At 40.8% G+C, this 17,915-nt stretch overlaps 1 protein-coding gene across 2 annotated transcripts in view; it reads right to left on the reverse strand.

Annotated features, from left to right (window-relative positions):
- Window positions 1–16,975, reverse strand: part of Ugp2 (UDP-glucose pyrophosphorylase 2) — a 52,893-nt gene extending 35,918 nt beyond the window's left edge. The window contains exons 1-2 of one of the 2 annotated variants that reach the window (XM_013113582.3): window positions 16,836–16,975; window positions 77–204 (exon numbers count right to left, since the gene is read on the reverse strand). In XM_013113582.3, the coding sequence (XP_012969036.1) occupies window positions 77–190 (114 nt within the window). In that variant the 5' untranslated portion in view covers window positions 191–204; window positions 16,836–16,975. Of the gene's footprint in view, window positions 1–76; window positions 205–16,043; window positions 16,381–16,835 lie in introns of those variants that run through there. The other variant, XM_005070387.4, reaches the window with a different exon arrangement.
- Between the last annotated feature and the right edge of the window lie 940 nt (window positions 16,976–17,915).

Below are 17,915 nucleotides of genomic sequence, written 5' to 3' on the forward strand. Positions count from 1 at the left end.
TTATTCCAAGTGGGAAATCACCACTCGCAGCACTGAGCATGCGGACATAAAGCAAAAGGCACTATCAAGTCCTTACCTCATACTCATGTGAGGTTGCCGTTGTAAGTATCTTTTCTAACTCCTTCTTCACAGACAGCTCTAGTTCTTGGAGAATGACTTCTTGGAACTGAGAAACACCATCTTGAGACATAGCTTTGCTAAGATCTTAAATAAAAATATAAGGTCACTGATTAAAATGACTCATCAACAAGGAGACTAGTGAATTTTATTGTTTCAGATTAGCTAAGGTGAAGATTCGCTTGTTAACAAAATGGAAATACACTAAAGATACTGTAATGCCTATTCTTGGCTGTCAAATTGACAATAGCTGATCCAGCTAAAACCCAAATGGCTAGGTATACCTGTGAAGGATTTTGCTTAATCAAATCATTTGAAGTGGGGAGGCCCACCTACAATCTGGATCTTCTTGAGGTGGGGAGACCCACCTTCAATCTGGATCTTTTGAGGTGGGGAGCCCCACCTTCAATCTGGACCACACCTTCAGCTGACAGCCTATATAGAGGACCCAGGAGAAGGAAGCTTTCTGCTCTTTGCTTGCTTGTTCTCGCCCTCACAGGCAAGTTCATTTTTTCACTGGCATTAGAACCTATTCCTTTGGGATTCCAGAGTATAAAGAAGAACAGCTGAGAGACATGTACTCTCGTGGACTGAACAATGACTGGATTCTCCAGCTTTCTGTTAGGATATAGCCATGTTGAACTAGCTGGATTACAGCCTGTAAGCCAGTCTTAATGAATCATGTGTACACATATATACACATACATACATACAATTCAGGTTATCTGTACTGGCCTGTCCTTGAGGTTCTGACAGGATATGCCCTCAGCCGCAGTCACTGAGAGCACCACCTGTGCACTCACTACATTGTCTTTTAAAAGGGCCCTCCCATCTTTCTCTTTCTGTCTGTCTGTCTGTCTGTCTGTCTGTCTGTCTCTCTCTCTCCTTCTTTGCCTGTCTCTCTGTCTTCCCCCCACAATCTCTCTCCACCTCTCTTTTCTGTCTACTGCTCCAGTCCCCAGATGCTGGCCTCCCCCTCTCCTCCCCTCCCCAATTTTCCCATTCCCTTTCCCCTAGGAAAAAAACCCTCCATGTGAGCTCTGTCTCATGGTATCTTTTTCTCTCATGTCACTTTTTAAAAATTACAACACATATAATATTAAAAATATATAATTAAATATACTATATTTTGCATATATTAATATATGAACCTCACATATTATATAGCATATGTACTATATAACAGTATATGCAATATAGAATTGAATTACAACATACAATATACATATATTATATAATTAAATGTATAGTTTATTATAATTAAATATCACATTATATATAACATTTAATCTCTATATATTCATTCTATCAGTTCTGCTCCTTTAGAGAACCCTTATATAGAAAGAAGTCTATAAAGACCTAGTACCAACAGTGTCAAAAGAAAACTAATGAAGAAAATCAAACCTTGAGTAAAGGTGTAAGGATTCAGGCGTTACGCTGGCCTGCCCCTGCCACCTGGCAGAATGCACTCAGGCAGTACCCTGGTCAGCCAGGGTTCCATGACTACTAGTCTGCAAGCAGGTGCAAAGGACCCCTTTAAAAGACAGACCCTGCCCACTTATGCTCTCTCGCCCTTCACCCCTTTCTCTTTTCCCTCTCCCATTCTCTCCCCTTTTAATAAACTCCACATGGTTAACGAATCTCTTGGTTCCTGTAAACAAAAGAACAACAAAGTTGCAAATGATGACAAATTTACAAAATTCTACCTAAATAGATTCATATAAATAGAACTCATTGTGGTACTATAGCTACAGCCAATGCTACCTAGCATGCTAGTAGCCCATACACAGGATTTAATGGGAAGGCCTATATAAAATCTGAACTATTATTTCTTTTAAATTCTAGTTTCGTATTATTATCAATAATTTTATTTTGTTTCTACTTTAGTTTCTCATATTTTTAAGAAAATGTAAGTAGCCCCAAATTAACTTTTTCTTTTTTATTATTAAGGCCAAACAAGGGTCTGATCCACATGGGTAATTTGGGACTTTCAAGGAGCCCTTGGCTCCTTTAATTTTTCTTATCTACATTATTTGCTGATTATGTGGTTTCCCTTTGAAGCATTTGAGACATTTTCCTCTGTGTTGACCCTCCTGTTTGTAGAATGTACACTGGTTTTGAGTTCAATCTCTGGATCAACAGGGCAGATGTGTTAGCAGAGCCGTAGGTGAGAAGTGTCCATCATCCCATGGAACTCAGATGTGCTGTGTCTCTATGCTTACATTAACAAACATCTTCAAGTATGGTTACTGAACACCCGAAAGATCAGTTACCAAGTGCTAAAAAACAAACCTTTCTTTAAAATTGAGTTTTGTAGAACAGAGCTTGGCAAAAACATATTTTTCAAGTAAATCTGATCTAAGACTCCGTTTCTTAATTAGAAGCCTAACAAGCTTAGTATAATATATTAAATTTATTTTGATATACTTAAAGTCCTTTTTAGATTTATTTTTTAAAAAGCCAAAAGCATCAGGGTAGTGGTGGTGCATGCCTTTAATTGCAGCACTTGGGAGGCAGAGGCAGAGGAATCTCTATGAGTGTAAGGATAGCCAAGACTACAAAGAGAAACCTTATCTCAAAAAAAGAAAAAAAAAAAAAACAAAGTATAAAGTATAGCACTAAGTAATTTTCTCTATTTTAATTTAGGAATAACAGAGCCTAGAGGATAATTATCCAGATGAGGGCAGCTGTCCAGGAGAAGTTGAACTCTGGAGCAGAAGCCCCAGGTCTTAAGAGCTAGCTTATTTTCCAGCAATAGAAACATCTTTTTTAATTATTTATTTATTTATTACACAGTGTTCTGTCTGCATATATGCCTGCAGGCCAGAAGAGGGCGCCAGATCTCATTACAGATGGTTGTGAGCCACCATGTGGTTGCTGGGAATTGAACTCAGGACCTCTGGAAGAGCAGTCAGCGCTCTTAACCTCTGTGTCATCTCTCCAGCCCCTAGAAGCATCTTTAGACTACTTATAGGATCGGAGCTGAGAGAATGACCGACCAAGTACCATTTCAACCCAGAATGTATATATTTTTTAAACTTACCTTATTAATTTAAATGAATATGGGTTGACAGTTTTAATTAACATGACCATTTAATTATAAGTCAATCTGGTATTATGTAAACATTATAAAATCACTCAGGTAGACACAATACACCCTAATAGCCAGATATACAGATCCTTTTAAAAATACCAAAGATTTTGTATTATCTGTAAGTTAGACTGCTGATTAGATCATCCTTTATAGCCATCCTTAATCTAAATCTGTACTTAATACAAATAAAGCATAGGAGTTTTTATTTTTGAAGTCATGGAGCCTAGCCTGATAAAATTTAAGTAGGCTGAACAGGAACCAACAGATTGGTTTCTACTCTGTCCTCTCTTCTTTCCTTTTTTTAAAGCTTAACTGATAAGAAACTTGAAAAACCTGTTTTTTGAAAGATGGGATCACAAGTAGATAGGCAATGGTTTCAGTCTTTCAATACTATGTTAAAACTTAGCTTAAAATATGTATTAATTATTAAAACTAAAAACATTGCCATTTTTATCATATACAATGACAATGAGTAAGCTTATCTAGACACTGTTGGTAAGTTAAGTGGTCACAAGTGTTTTACTCAATTACTGTAGGAAATTCTGAGGTAAACTGAGTTTTATGTAGTCTTAACATAAAATGACATAAGTACATGAAAAGCAAATATAAACACATATGACAAAACATTAACAAACAAAGACGTTTCTATCTGTGTCTTTGGAGTGAACAATTTGACTTGGGAACTGTAAAACTGACTTTTGTCCATCTGTCCTCAGTACCTTGCCCCTGGGAGGAGGTCACATTAGAGTGGTTTCCAGGTCTCAGTCCTTTAACCCTGAAGAGTCTGTGGAGTCTGCATCTGTGGAGCCCCAGGCTCTGTGTTAAAGGTTCTTAGGCTACTACAGTTATTTGGTTAAGTCTTAGGCATAATCTCTGGGCACTAGAAAAAAATTAGACCTAGAGTAAGGAAAAGTTTTACCCATTTGGGAAGGTATCAGGAAGGCCTGTTAGGTAGGACACAAGGAGAAAACTCAGGCCTTTTTGGAAGTCCCCATAAAACAAAGAGAACCAAGTCAGAAAATAGACCTAAGATGTATCCTGTATGTACCAGCTGACTGGTGATGTTTGGGGTCTCCTCGATGAAGCTATCTGGTTTTTCTTGTGCTGTTAAGGTCTTTGGTTGAAAAGGGGACATGAATTTTAATGCCCGATAGTCCAAGCACTCTAGAAAGAGTGCTATGCAAGCAGAGGAATGGATGGAGTACAGGAAACTTCATTTCTGGTGTGTCCTATACAGCTTAGTTTTCTTTGTGTAGCCTCCAATCTTGGTAGTGGTAGAGGCCTGTACATTAGGCACTTTAGAGAATTTCCTTTGCTTTCTACAAAATAGGTCTAGCTGTAGGATGGTATTTGAAGCTAAGCTTTTATACTTCAGTCAAAATTTTCCTTCACCAAGCTTGTATTGAAGCCAGACAATATACAGTAAATATTAGCCTTTTTCAAAATTTCATGTTTTTTTAATCTTAGATGTTGCATCATGACATGCAATCTAAGAGATACTAAGCAGAGACAAGTACCAGGGTCTCTGGAGGAGAGAGAACATCCCTCTCATCCATTCTTAGAGTCCTCAAAGAGCCCAGATCGTTAGTGTATCCTCCCTCCAGTCTCCTGCCCCTCACCCCAAGTTTCCTTGGGAGCATCTGAGGGTAGTGTCAGAATAATGTTCAGAAACATTGGTTTGTATTCCAGATGTTTTGAGTCTTAATCATACTCAGCTGGGGTTTTATCTAAGCACCACACTGTGGCTTTCTGTCAGGATCACATCACAAAAATACCGAAATGTTATTCCCTGCTAGGAGCATTTCTGAGTCATTTTTAAGGCAACTTAAAAAGCTGGGGTGGAGGACGGGAGAAAAAGAAGGAAGAGGAGAGGGACACAGAGATAGATAGGCAGACGGATGATACCTAGATAGGTAGGTAGGTAATTGAGTTCAGAGAAGAGGGTTGCTTATGTGAATAGCTTTGCCTTTTTTTTTTTTTAAGTGCCATTCAGGTATCTGTAGGTCAGTGGTAGAGTGCACATGAGTATAGTATATCTGAAGACCTGGGCTCAATCCCCCGTCTAAAACAAATGAACAACTTCCCCACAACTTTGCTGGATGTGATGCTGCCCTCCTTTAAGTCCAGAACATGGGAGGCAGAGACATGGATCTGTGAGTTCAAGGCCAGGCTAGGATACTAGTAAGACTGCCTCCTGCCCCCAAATTGCCATTCAAGTTAAAAGTATAAATAGACTGGGTGGGCCTTTGGAACTAATAACCCTCAAGGGATTACTTGCAGAATTAAACCCATGTTTCTTCTCATGGAGATAGGACTGTCTTTAGTAAATGAGTAGCAAAAAGTTCAAAGCAGTTTTGGTTTGATGAACCAGAAAAGTAAATAGATAACAGTGGTAGAAAAGTGGGGAACAAGTTAACTGGATTTTTTTGTTTGTTTGTCTTGTTGTTGTTTTATTTTTTTAAGGCTTGGCATAAATTTTCTCCGAGAAAATACTTGAGAATTGAATCAACAAGGATTAAGAACTGAGGACCTAGATCCTGAGTTACTTTAGCCAGCAGAGATTAAGTTTCCAGACAAGCAAAGGTCAGGGCCCACACCTGGCCTGAGAACCAGCAACAGAACATACTGCTCAGTTCTAACATTACTTTTGTTGAGGAAAATCAAAGCCCAAAAGCTTCCTGGGAATAAGGGCAGCATGTTTTCACAATCCCAGAGATAACTTCAGTCAGACAGGACTAAGATGCTTGCCCAACAGGGTGTTCTTACTTCATTTCTGTTGCTTTGGTAAATAGCTTGGCAAAAAGTAACCTTAAAGGGAGGAAGGGCTTATGATAGTTTACAATTCCAGATTATAATCATTACTGAAGAGAAATCAAGGAAAAAGGAACTTTCTAGTCATATGCATCTACAGTCAAAAGCGAACAGAAATAAGAAATTCTACCAAATCCAATTCTCATAACAGTTAACAAATAATTTGGAAGAAAACTCTAAATAAGGAGGAAGAAAAAGGTGTGTATTTAAAAACATCAACTATTTTGTTCTGTGCCACAGATCAGTTTGAACAGATCCTGAAATAACTATACAATGATTTTTAAACAAAAACTTTTGTCAGACTCAGAAGTTATTTATAGACTGCAAGTTTTCCCCCTAAAGTTAAAGATGATAGTCACACCCCCCAAAAAAACAGTGAATGAAACATTAAACTTATACTCTGGGCAAATGCCAACATGAGCTTTTATAAAAATAAGTGTAAATTCAAAGTTTAAATATAACGAAGTGGCTATTTGAGATTTAGTTAAATGAAGGAAATTAAAACAATTTTAAAGTTCCCTCTCTAGAACAGCCTACCAATTAGCTTACAAGGTTTCAGGTGAAAATACACAGAATCCATCATGTCAGTATTTTCCCAAGTAGAAAAGGCTGGCTAAAAGGTATTCTTAGACATCTGCCAACTTTAGTAGGTCCAACCTTCAGACATATACTCAGAAAGTACCAAAAACAGACTCAAATCTGAGTTATAAAAGGCATTCCTTGGACTTCCCCCATTTCTTTGATAAGTACTAGATGATAGAAAGAACAATTGGCATTTATTCTATCCTGGTATGTTCCTTCAAATATAATCAGTTTCCACAAGAAAGAACATGGTAACAAACGCACTACCCTCTTCTACCCCATTCTGCTGTAGTTTCACTTAATCATTAAATATTTCATGATTAAGGAATAAGGATGGGCTTTAAGAAGTAAAGAATATACAGAAATAGCTGAATGTGCTGGTACACACCTGAAACCACAGCACTCAAAAGGCTAGGCAGGAAGAAAACAAGTTTGAAGCCAGCTTGAAATTCATAGTGAGATCTTGCTAAGAAATTAAATTAAAAGGATGGAAGGATAGTTGGTCTATCAAGAGCAGTAATCTTTCATGCTTCAGTGTCGACCAGAAGGCACAGAACTAAAATCCATTTTTCTTTTCAGTTAGTTACTTATTCATCCCGATATTTTACAGGAAGGTATGGAATTTCTGGAAGGTAAAGTACAAACTGCAGAACTTTTTTTTCTAGGACTTTCTAGGCAACTAGGCTTCTAGGGGAAGGTCAATGAAAGAATCCCTGGAATAATGCAAAATTTCCAACGTCCCTTCCTACTTCCTATCAAAGACAATTGACCCTCCACTACTTCAGACCACAGTAAAGTAGGAATCAAATATTTCATTACCACAGTCATAAGCCAAAACATTGTTGAAGATGAGAGAGCAATTATCTACACTTCTACTCTCCTCACTTTCTGGATGAGGACTCTGAAGTTGAAACAGGTGACTTCCCCAAGGTCATAATGCAGGCAGATGCCTACACAGGGCCTATAAATCAAGTTTTTGTTTGTTTGGTTATTTGTCCTGAGCTCCATCCCACCACAGTAAATCAACACATTCTATTCATTTTCCTCCAGTCTGGCTTTCTTTAAATTTTGGAATAAAAATCCTGAAATATCACTCCCCTCCAAAGTCTATCTATGCAAACAACAGAATCACTCCCCATCACACAAAACTGGACTTACTAGAACTTGCTAGAATTATTTGGCTGGTTTAATTATACTTTAGTAAATGTCATACAGATCAAGCAGTAATTGTTTTTCTCAGCCTCACTTCCTGTTATAATCTAGTTCTTCCGTAGTCACAGAACTAAAATCTCAACACTATGGACTTTTTAGTATCCCGTGCAGGAGAAGGTGGGGGGTGGAGATGACAGTACAGGACATTCAGAAACCCAGAAAAAAGCAGAAGGCAACAAAAGATAAAGAGCCATGCCTAGTTCACCTCGCCACTTATCCCTTCCATCTCATCAGTCTCAATGTCCCTTGGAAGCCCACAGATACAATCAACTATCTTTTGTTGTTTGTTTTTTTGACAGGGTCTCTCTACAGAACAGCTCCAGCTGTTCTGAAACTTACTACATAGACCAGGCTGGCCTAGAACCCAGAGATCTACCCACCTGTACCTCCCAAGTATTCAAATTAAAGGGATTAAATAAGAACTAAGTATGGTCCTTGCAAGAGCAACAAGTGTTCTTAACGCTTGAGCCATCAGGAAAATGATTAAGACATATCTTAATCCCAGACTGAGGTACGTTTTTTGAATGCTAATAGCTAATAAAAGTACTATGAAGTGTACAAAGACTACAATTTCCTACTCTGTGATTTCTAGAGCAGTACTTCTAAAACTTTAATTTGCATATAAATAACACAGAGAGCTAATTAAAACACTGATTCCTGGGCCAGCTCCCAGATGTGCTGACTCAACAGTTTTGGGGTAGAGATAATATGCATTTCTAATAAGCAACCACTGCCAGTATTGCTTTGATAATATTTCATTTATTTTAATGTTTATTTCAGTCATGCTCCTGGTTCTTCTTACACCCCAAGGATATGTTTCTGAGATGGCACCAGGCCCAGATTGGTCTAACTTCTTACAGTTAATTAAACATGAAACATAATATAATCCTGACTAGTGACACACCATTTTATAAGTTGACAAAGGATTTTATAGAAATGTGTTCCTCCCCAGGTGGTGGTGGCACATGCCTTCAATCCCAGCACTTGGGGGGCAGAGGCAGGCTGATGTCTGAGTTCAAGATCAGTCTGGTCTACAGAGCAAGTTCTTTCAGGACAGCCCTGGCTGTTACACAAAAGAAAGACTGTCTCAGAGAGAAAGAGGGGGAGAGAGAGGAGAGAAAAGATACATAAGGGTGTTTAATAAATGCTTGGAGTGAGGCCCGCCAGAGATCTAACGCAGGGCCTTGTTCCTATTAGGCAAGTGCTCTATCTACTCTTGGGCTGCATTCCCAGCCAATAAATGGTTGTGACAACAAACATAAAAGGATGTAAGACTTTACAACACAATTATGAAAATACTCAAGAGTTTTGCTAATCATGCATTACTCTCTTTATATAAAAACTAGTAGGATACATAAACTAGACTTCTCATTAAAATCAACCTTGCTTTCATAAAATAAAGTCCATTTTTTTTGGTAGTGCTAGCAATTGAATCCAGTGCTTCAGACATACAAATTAAGGGTTACTCTCCAGAATAAACATCTCCAATCTAGAATAGTTCTTTCAAATCTCAATTAAAGAATATATTACTTGTGGAAAACATTCAAAGTACCTTTGCTAAATAGTATCACTCTATTTTTAGAGTTCGTAGCTGAAAGTCATGCCAAGGGGAAGTAATGTAACATAAAGTCACTAAGGGCCAAAAATTATCTGGGAGCTCTGTTCTGTATCTTAGTATATGTACACTTTGATGCACTTTTAAGCCTGGAAGGGCCCTTAATACAAAATTGAGCTCAGAGAGGGTAATTTTCCTAAGTAGTACCCAAGTCCTGTTACCTGGCACCCTGCTTGCTACTCTTCTAACTGGGTAGTTACAGTTAAAACTCCACTCATAATTACAGTACATGTACATGGTCTATTACTCCAGGTCCATGCTAACAAATCAACATGAAAACTAGAAACCTAATGTCTATCATAAGATGTTATCAAGTGATAATAAATCTAAATATTAAAGCATTACCTTGCTGTATCTTATGATCTTCTACTTTTCCTTAAATAGTGTTTGTCTCCTGAGCAATGAAAAAAATTTAGGTAATCTATAAATAATTTATTACCAAGGCTAATATTTAACCATTTGTACAAATTAGCCTAAAACACTGCATATATAATTTTTTTCTGTATACATGGAGCTTTATCTAAGCAAAACTACAACACAAATAAAATATTGTATCAGATTTTGCCAAAGTAGCAACTCTAATTGCTTTTCAAATTACTGTGGCCAAGAAGAGCTGTTCTCAGAAAGTTATTCCCCAAACAGTATTTTTACAATTTAGTAAAGAGTAAGCAACATGACTGTCTCAAGTCCAAGAATACAATGAATGGGTCTGTACTGTTTTTTAAGATACAAGTAACATCACAAAGGAATAGGAAACTCTTGATTTACATAAGAAAAACCAACAAAAATATCCAGGAATGTTTGGGGAAAATGCAATATTTTGTAAGTAAGATAACATAGCTTGTTTCTCCTTAATTCTCAGAACAATCCTTAATTGTCAAAATGGTTGAGGGGACACAACTAATTTCTTTTGGCCATGACTGAGAAAAATAAACAATGAGAACTATTGGCAGAGGCAGAGCTGGAGACTTAGACAATCACTTCACAACAAACTAAAGGAGATGCCAGCATCACCAATCAAGAGAACTAGGAAACCGTTTTCAAACACAACATTATTACAGTTTTTACACAATAATTGCTCAATCAAAAACCACAAAGTTTAATTTTTGAGATGATTTAACAAGTCCAACTTCCAAAGATATAGTGAGTTATTAATAGAAAAATCTATGTCTGACAGAATTTTAAAGATCCAAGAAATACTGTTTCAATTAATAGTAACTATGCCTGGGACAATCTACTAAAAGACCAAAATCTTCACAATTCAAGCACTTTCTCCAAGTTCAAACTGAATATTTTAGAAAAGAAATTGTAAGTTGTTTTAAAAGGGCCACAGTCTTTAGAAAACCTCCATTTCCTAAAGAATCAAAGGGCTCACAAATCAGTCATCCTTCTTTACTCATTTAAATCTGAGTACCTCCATACATAGTCTAACATTGTTAGAATTTATTCCAATAGCATAAATGCACAAGCAAAACCACCCTTTTCTCCACTGTACAAATAATATTGGGATGAATAGCATTATAGGAAGTTAATACATCTTTTATTCATTTTCACCAATAAGAAAGGTTAATTCCCAAGTATTTGTTCTATTAACTCTCCAAACTTCTGAGAATTCATAATGCCTGCATTTGTACAAAAAGTATCAAATAAAGCTTGGTAGAAGCCAGTCGTTGGCGGCGCACGTCTTTAATCCCAGCACTCGGGAGGCAGAGAGGCAGGTGGATCTCTGTGAGTTCGAGGCCAGCCTGGTCTACAGAGCCAGTGCCAGGGCAGCCTCCAAAGCTACACAGAGAAACCCTGGGGGTGGGAAGGGGCTATTACAGAGACTTTTTGATGCACTTCAGAATTTTAAAATAGTGCTTCCAAGAAGTGTGTCCATTAATATTTATCTCTCTAATATTTTTGTCAATTATTTCCTGAGCTGTCCTTCACAAATGAAAATCATCAATTTTACCTAGAAGAAAGGCTCAATAAGGGACTTGAACCACAGAGATTACAAAGTACAACATTAAAGACCGTCATACTTTACCAGACCAATTCTTCATTTTGAATTCCCTAAATATTTAGAACTGTGACTGAACTGAATTAAAGTCACACACACCACGCTCTAGCAACACAATAAACTCTAATCTACAGCTTTAAGGAGAGTGATTTAGTCATTACTTCGTTGTCAGTACTACTGACTTAATTCATAACATAATCCTCCGGGGTAAAAATATCTGAAATTATTTCAATGGTAAGCAAGAGGTTTTAGGACCTGAGAAGAAAGAGGCCAAAGCTTGACCTTGACAATCAAGCCACTCTTGTACTCATCTGAGACCCTTGAGTTATAATTAGCGCAGTAATCTTAGCATCTGACCACCTCCCATCTACCAAACAGGAATCACCAACAGTCAAAAACGTCCAACAAATGGAATGCTGACAGACCACAAATATTTTTAAGCAATACAGATGTATTTATATGGCATTCCCTGAAATATAATACTTCAATTTTTTAAGAATAATGGGTATTTTTACATAGTTTAGATAGATAACAGCATACTCACAGTTGTAAAAATATTCTAGAATTATAGTATTGAGCATCTAACCTAGTCTTAGCTGGCTGGCTAGACAGTATCAGTCTCTTCACCATTTATAAGTTTCCAAATATTTAGGGAGACAGTTCTCAGAATTTTTGGGGGGAGGGAGTTCAAGACAGGGTTTCTCTATGTAGCCCTAACTGTCCTAGAATTCACTTTGTAGACCAGGCTGGCCTTGAACTCATAGAGATCTGCCTGCCTCTCTACCTCTGCCTCCCGAGTGCGGGGATTATAGATATGTGTACCACCGCTGCCCAGAACTTTCTAAAATGAAAATTCCACATTGCATCCGTTGACAAATATGACAGGCAGGAAAGAGGTCCTGTTCACTTAGAGAAGTGGAGGCCCCGCAATCTCCCAGCAACAGAGAAAGCCAGATAGACACGCAGTCTCATGCATGGACCAGAGACGACAGCAGCTTGATACCATGCTTCCAGCTCTAAAAGCATCACCCCAGAAAGTATGGACTGGCTCCTAAGAACACAGACATAGGGAAACATGCAAAGAAACTTAGGCCTTCATTGCCAGTAATGACATAGAGAAGTTACCTCTCTAAATAATAGTAAGTGATTCTATTAATTGAAAATTTCCCACTAACTTTGTATTGTCTAAGTGGCTGAGAAAGAAGATAGCTCATTTTCTTATAAAACGAGTGCTTAGATTTGAAGTCCAGTCAAGGGTAGCACCCCTATATTCTGTATCATCCAAAATGTGCATCCTCAATGAATAGTTCATAATACGCAGATCTACTGGACCCCAAGTATGTAACTTAAGGGAAATCCAACATAGTGCAATACATACCATGAGCATTCAAGAAAAAAAAAGTTAACTGAACTTTAAAAATGTAACTTGCATATTACCACTATACTCTTCAAACTTTACCCTGCCCTGCCCTGCCCTCCCCTTTAGGCCCTATACAGGGCTAGTATTTTTCTTTTAAATATACCAACTTTCAAGTAATCAACCTGAACATTAAATCTGCAATATGAAAACCAGAACTACTTCTGTTGCTGGCATGTCAGCTAAAAATGCTATCTGAAGAGCCACAATTGTCTTATTAGTTATTGGCCACGCAGTATTTGCCTAGCTCAGTCACTTAACACAACACCCTACATCAACTTCTCAATAACCCTAAGGCATAAGCACTAACGCCCGGAGGAGGAGGTGGGGACAGGAAACTGAATCCAATGCCTCACCCATGCTAAGCCTGGGCTCCATCACTCAACTATATTCCCAATCCAGTATCCAAATTTTTCTTGTTGTTTTGGGCTTCTACCCCCACCATGAGTAATACCCCTGGCTGTCTTGTAACTTACTTTGTAGACCAGTTTGGCTTCAAACTCACAAACATCCAACATCCAAATTTTACCAAGTATAATCTAAGGTTCAGAAAGTGTCTAAAGTCACCTTTCAGTAACAGGAATCAAATCTAAGTCCATGACCTTTCATCTTTCTCAGTATTTATACAATTTAAGGTATGTCATAAAAAACTACAGCCAAAAACACAGGATAGGCTAACCTATTTTAAAAGTATATGGAGCATTTAAATTGTGGGCATTTGGTGCTTGTGACAAATTCTTTTAGAACACCTACTTTCAGGAAACTGTATTTTCCCCAGAGATACATTATCTTTGTCAACAGGAAATAGAGGTCTACTTGGAGAATAGGTCATTCTTCAATTTTTTTAAAAATTTATTTGTATTTTATGTGCATTTTTGTTTGGCTTACATGCATGTCTGAGGCTTCCAGATCTCCGGGAACTGGAGTTATAGACAGTTGTGAGCTGCCATGAAGGTGCTGGGAATTGAACCGGGGTCCAGCACTCCTATCCTCAGAGCCATCTCTCCAGCCCCATAAAAATTTTAATGTAAGAAGCAACAAAAGATGTTGGAAAGGACAGGAGTTATAAACAACTCATGAATCTGAGGGCTTCTCACCAGCTCATCTTTGGACAAGATACAATTTCATCAGCTTTATGAGACCATATATGAAAATAGTTACATCCTAACATTTGTTAACACTTTCCTTATGAAACAGCATAAGCAGAGTACCAGTGTGTAACATCAGTAACTTCTGAGAGGAGGGGGATCAAAGAATTGAAGTGCTTTAAAAAAATAATAATACAAAAAAAAAAACACATAAATAGCGCCGGGCATTGGTGGCACACACGTCTTTAATCCCAGCACTCGAGAGGCAGACAGGCGGATCTCTATTCTACAGAGAGAGTTCCAGGACAACCTCCAAAACAATACAGAGAAACCCTGTTTCTCAAAAATAAATAAATAAAAAATAATAAAACCCAGAATTTTCCAACTGTCACACTTGAAAATTTATGTGTGTAGACAACTCTGATATTAGCCAATTAATTTTGTCATTTGTAACAATAGCCAAGGCAAACACGCAGAGGGTTCATATTTAAAGAACAAAAATTACGCAATGATAAGAAGCATGACTGAGTGAACCATTTAGAGTCCTCACTGTGCAAAGCCGCCTGTGTAAAGGGCTCTACTCCAAGTCAAAGTGGCCACCTGGGCTTCGTCATGGCAATAAGAATCAGAACCGAGTGTATGATTTAGTTCATACAACTGTGTTACTTTCTTCATTTAACGGTGCAACTTCTAGAAAAATGTACAAGTATTTCAAAACAAAAGGCGTTTAAAAAGTGGATAAAAACATAAACTGACAGATGTCAACAGCCACTGAGGTACCCTTGATTTATAAGTCTGAAGATGCCCTCAACACCAAAAACTGTAACGTGTATCAACTTTATGAGACATCTAGAAATGCTAACTATGTGGGATATCTTGAGTATAATACTTTTTAAATTCCCACGACTCTAGTGTACTCTTACAAAATACTGGCTTTATGGTACTTATAAGACCAATAAACTTCTAGGTTATCTCTCCCTTCTTAATCTTGATTAAGACATTTATTAAATCAGAATATAAGAAGCATCTCTAACATATAGCATAATGTGAACTTCAAAACAATGACAAAATGACATTTCTGAGCTTAGTGCTAAGGTCAGGCAGGCATAAGGGTCCCATCTGTTTCCTTAATAATGCAAGCAGTGAGATTCTTTCTATCTATTATACAAAATGTAAGAAGAATCAATAAAGTGAGGTATAACTCAGTAGGGCATTTTCATTCCCAGGGTCAAATGATGGGGATCATTGGCATAACTCTAAGAAAAAAAGGTACATCCACAGTACTGAGAATCACATAGTAAGTGGTGGAGAACCTAACTAGCTGTGTTAAGCAAGACAGCTGAAGCTTTCACACACCAGGGTCTGGAAGGAAAAGAGTTGCTACAGAGTTAGTGACAGAAGTTTGAGGCAGCGCCGATCCAAATGTGTATACCACACACTTACACCATAGGCAATGCCACAGCGTGGTTGATGGGTACGAGCTAAACCCTTTCTTTACACACACAGACAGAATTGGGATGATATTTTTAAAATTCAAAGAAATCATAATCTTTCTATAGATCAAAGACAAGAAAAGGCAAAGAGCATTGCAGCAAAGTCGTTTCTCTGACTGAAGTGACCTCCCTCCAGGATCTGCGAACTACTCCCGATTTCGCAACACATGAATGTGAGACTCACTCCACGTACACACACGGCTTCCACAGTTTTCTTGGCAAACCCATCTAGCCTGCCCCAAGCCCCCTGGGTTTCCGTTTCCCACAAAGATAACTTATCATCGACCGCAAGAAGGGAACAAGAATTAATCAGCAGTCAAAATCTGTTTTAATTATTACAGTCACTATCACACAGCTAAAATACTATTAAAACTTATTTTACAATGGCAGAACTAAACCCTGCAGGGCACAGGGGCATAAACATACGCATATGAAACGCCAATCCAGAAAGCAGCGCAAAGCAGCTCAGATATCAATTTAACCAAAAAGGTTTGGCAAACGGCATCCCAAGTGAACGTTTCCAGTTTCCAAATTGCCCTCTGATCTGAAGACTACCGGTACCCAAACTCGGACGAAGCAGCCAAGAGATAAGAAGGAAAAAAAAAGCCTTACCTTGCACAAATCTCGACATTTTCGGGTTATATTAAAAATAATCTGGTTTATAATTTTCAATTTCTCGGAGTTGCGTTATAGGGAAGGTCTCTCTCCCTTTCCAGCAACAACCGACGGGCTCTTTCTCCTCCGATGGCTAGCTACTTAAGGAAGGATTCGTACAAAACGATCAAAAACTGTCCTTAAAAAGAAAACCCATAAGACGGAAACTTGGTGGGACCCAGTCAGCTGGGAACTCCTGGCTACGCTGCGATCCCGACGCAGAGCGGACGGGGACCCGACTGGCGACTCCGGAAAAGGTAAAAACCACACCGACTTAAATTTCATCAATGAGGAGGCGGACCTCGAGCGGCGCTCGCCGCCCCCGGCCCCCCGGACTCCACGCCCTCTAGGGCAGGCCCGCCGCAGGCCCCCAGCCGCACCCCGCGCGCGGCCCCTCGCCAGCCGCCGTCCAGCCGCGAGCCTCCGGCGCCAGGCTCGGGAGGGGGGGCGGGCGAGGGGGCCGCGCGACCTTCTCCCCAGCCCATAAATAGCTCGGATTCCGCGCGCCAGCAGTCAGCGGGGCCCCCGGGCCCGGCCTCCCGCACGCACCCGCCCGGGGGGGGGGTACGCCGCGGCCCAGCTAGCCTGGCCCGTGAGCGGCCTGCGGGGACCCCCCGGGGAGGCCGGGCCCTTCCCGGCACGCCCTTGGCCCTTCCGCCGCTCACTGCTCCACGCCCCGCGCTCGGCCCCCCGGCCACGCCTTCCCGAGCGGGACCCCCGCGCGGAGGTCGCCCCTCGGGCGACACCCACCTTCCTCTCCCTCCGCGGCTGGGAAGCTGGGGGCCTGGGATCGAGTCTTGCAGGCGGGGCGAGCGCGGCCGCGGCGGCCTCCTCTCCGCTACCGTCACCCGCGAACGCCCGGAGCTCCGCACCCGCCGCCCGCCGACTCCGGGGCCCCCACTCGCTCCGCACGCCTCCCCTCCCCCCTCCCTCCCGGGCGGCCACCTTCTCCCCCGCCCCGATGCGGAACTGTCCCTCCGTGCAGACAGACGGGCTCAGCCGCCAGTCCGGAGCCGAAGTTTGCTCGGGGTCTGACCAATGGGGCGCGCGGAGGTGGCAGGGGGCGGGGCGTCCGCGGCCCAAGGAAGGCGGGCGCAGAGGCAAACGCGGGAACCCCCTCGCGTGGGAGCTGCGCGGCGGGCTCGCGGGACGCCAGGCGAGCCTCCTCTGCCAGGCCGCTCCCCGCGGGCGCCCGAGCGTGCGGTTGTGTCCACACGCCCCCAAGAATTTGCCCGTTGACCCCCCGGATTCGGCTTCCCCCCGGAACCCCAGGCCCTTGAGAGCTGGGCGTCCAGAACCAAGGCCACCGGCAGGGAGAGGGACTCGGGGCGTCGAAGAAGCGCCCGTGAGGAACCATACTCGCTTGCCCGGGATCCCATTCTGGGGCACATTTGGGCTTCTAGCCAGTGTGACAATGACTCCTTACCTCCAAGAGATGCCCTCCCGGTAACAGATCTTGAAGTCCTCGAGAGAAAGAGGACGTTAAAAGGCTGCCAGCCCCACATGGATCTCACACTTAACACCCGCACTTTACCCGCCGGACCAACGACGGCCGATTCCCGCTCAAATGTCACACACCAAGCACGTCCAGAAAGATCTGAGACCGTTCCGCGACGTAGATGGGAACTTCTAAGTTATTCTCCAAAAAAAAAGAGCACTCGTTATTTCAGATCTAGGGTTCACGTGAATGTTATTAACACAGAAAGGGATAGTATAGTTGAAAGACCCCGGCCCAGCACCGGTGGCTGAGGCCTATGGAAAATTCCTTTCCCCCACAGATCAGCCGAATAGTCATTTTTTTGATCAGAAGGAAGCTCAGCTCAAGGACTT

The sequence above is a fragment of the Mesocricetus auratus genome, unplaced genomic scaffold (genome assembly GCF_017639785.1).
Source record: "Mesocricetus auratus isolate SY011 unplaced genomic scaffold, BCM_Maur_2.0 Super-Scaffold_100029, whole genome shotgun sequence".
In the NCBI taxonomy this organism is placed as follows: Eukaryota; Metazoa; Chordata; class Mammalia; order Rodentia; family Cricetidae; genus Mesocricetus; species Mesocricetus auratus.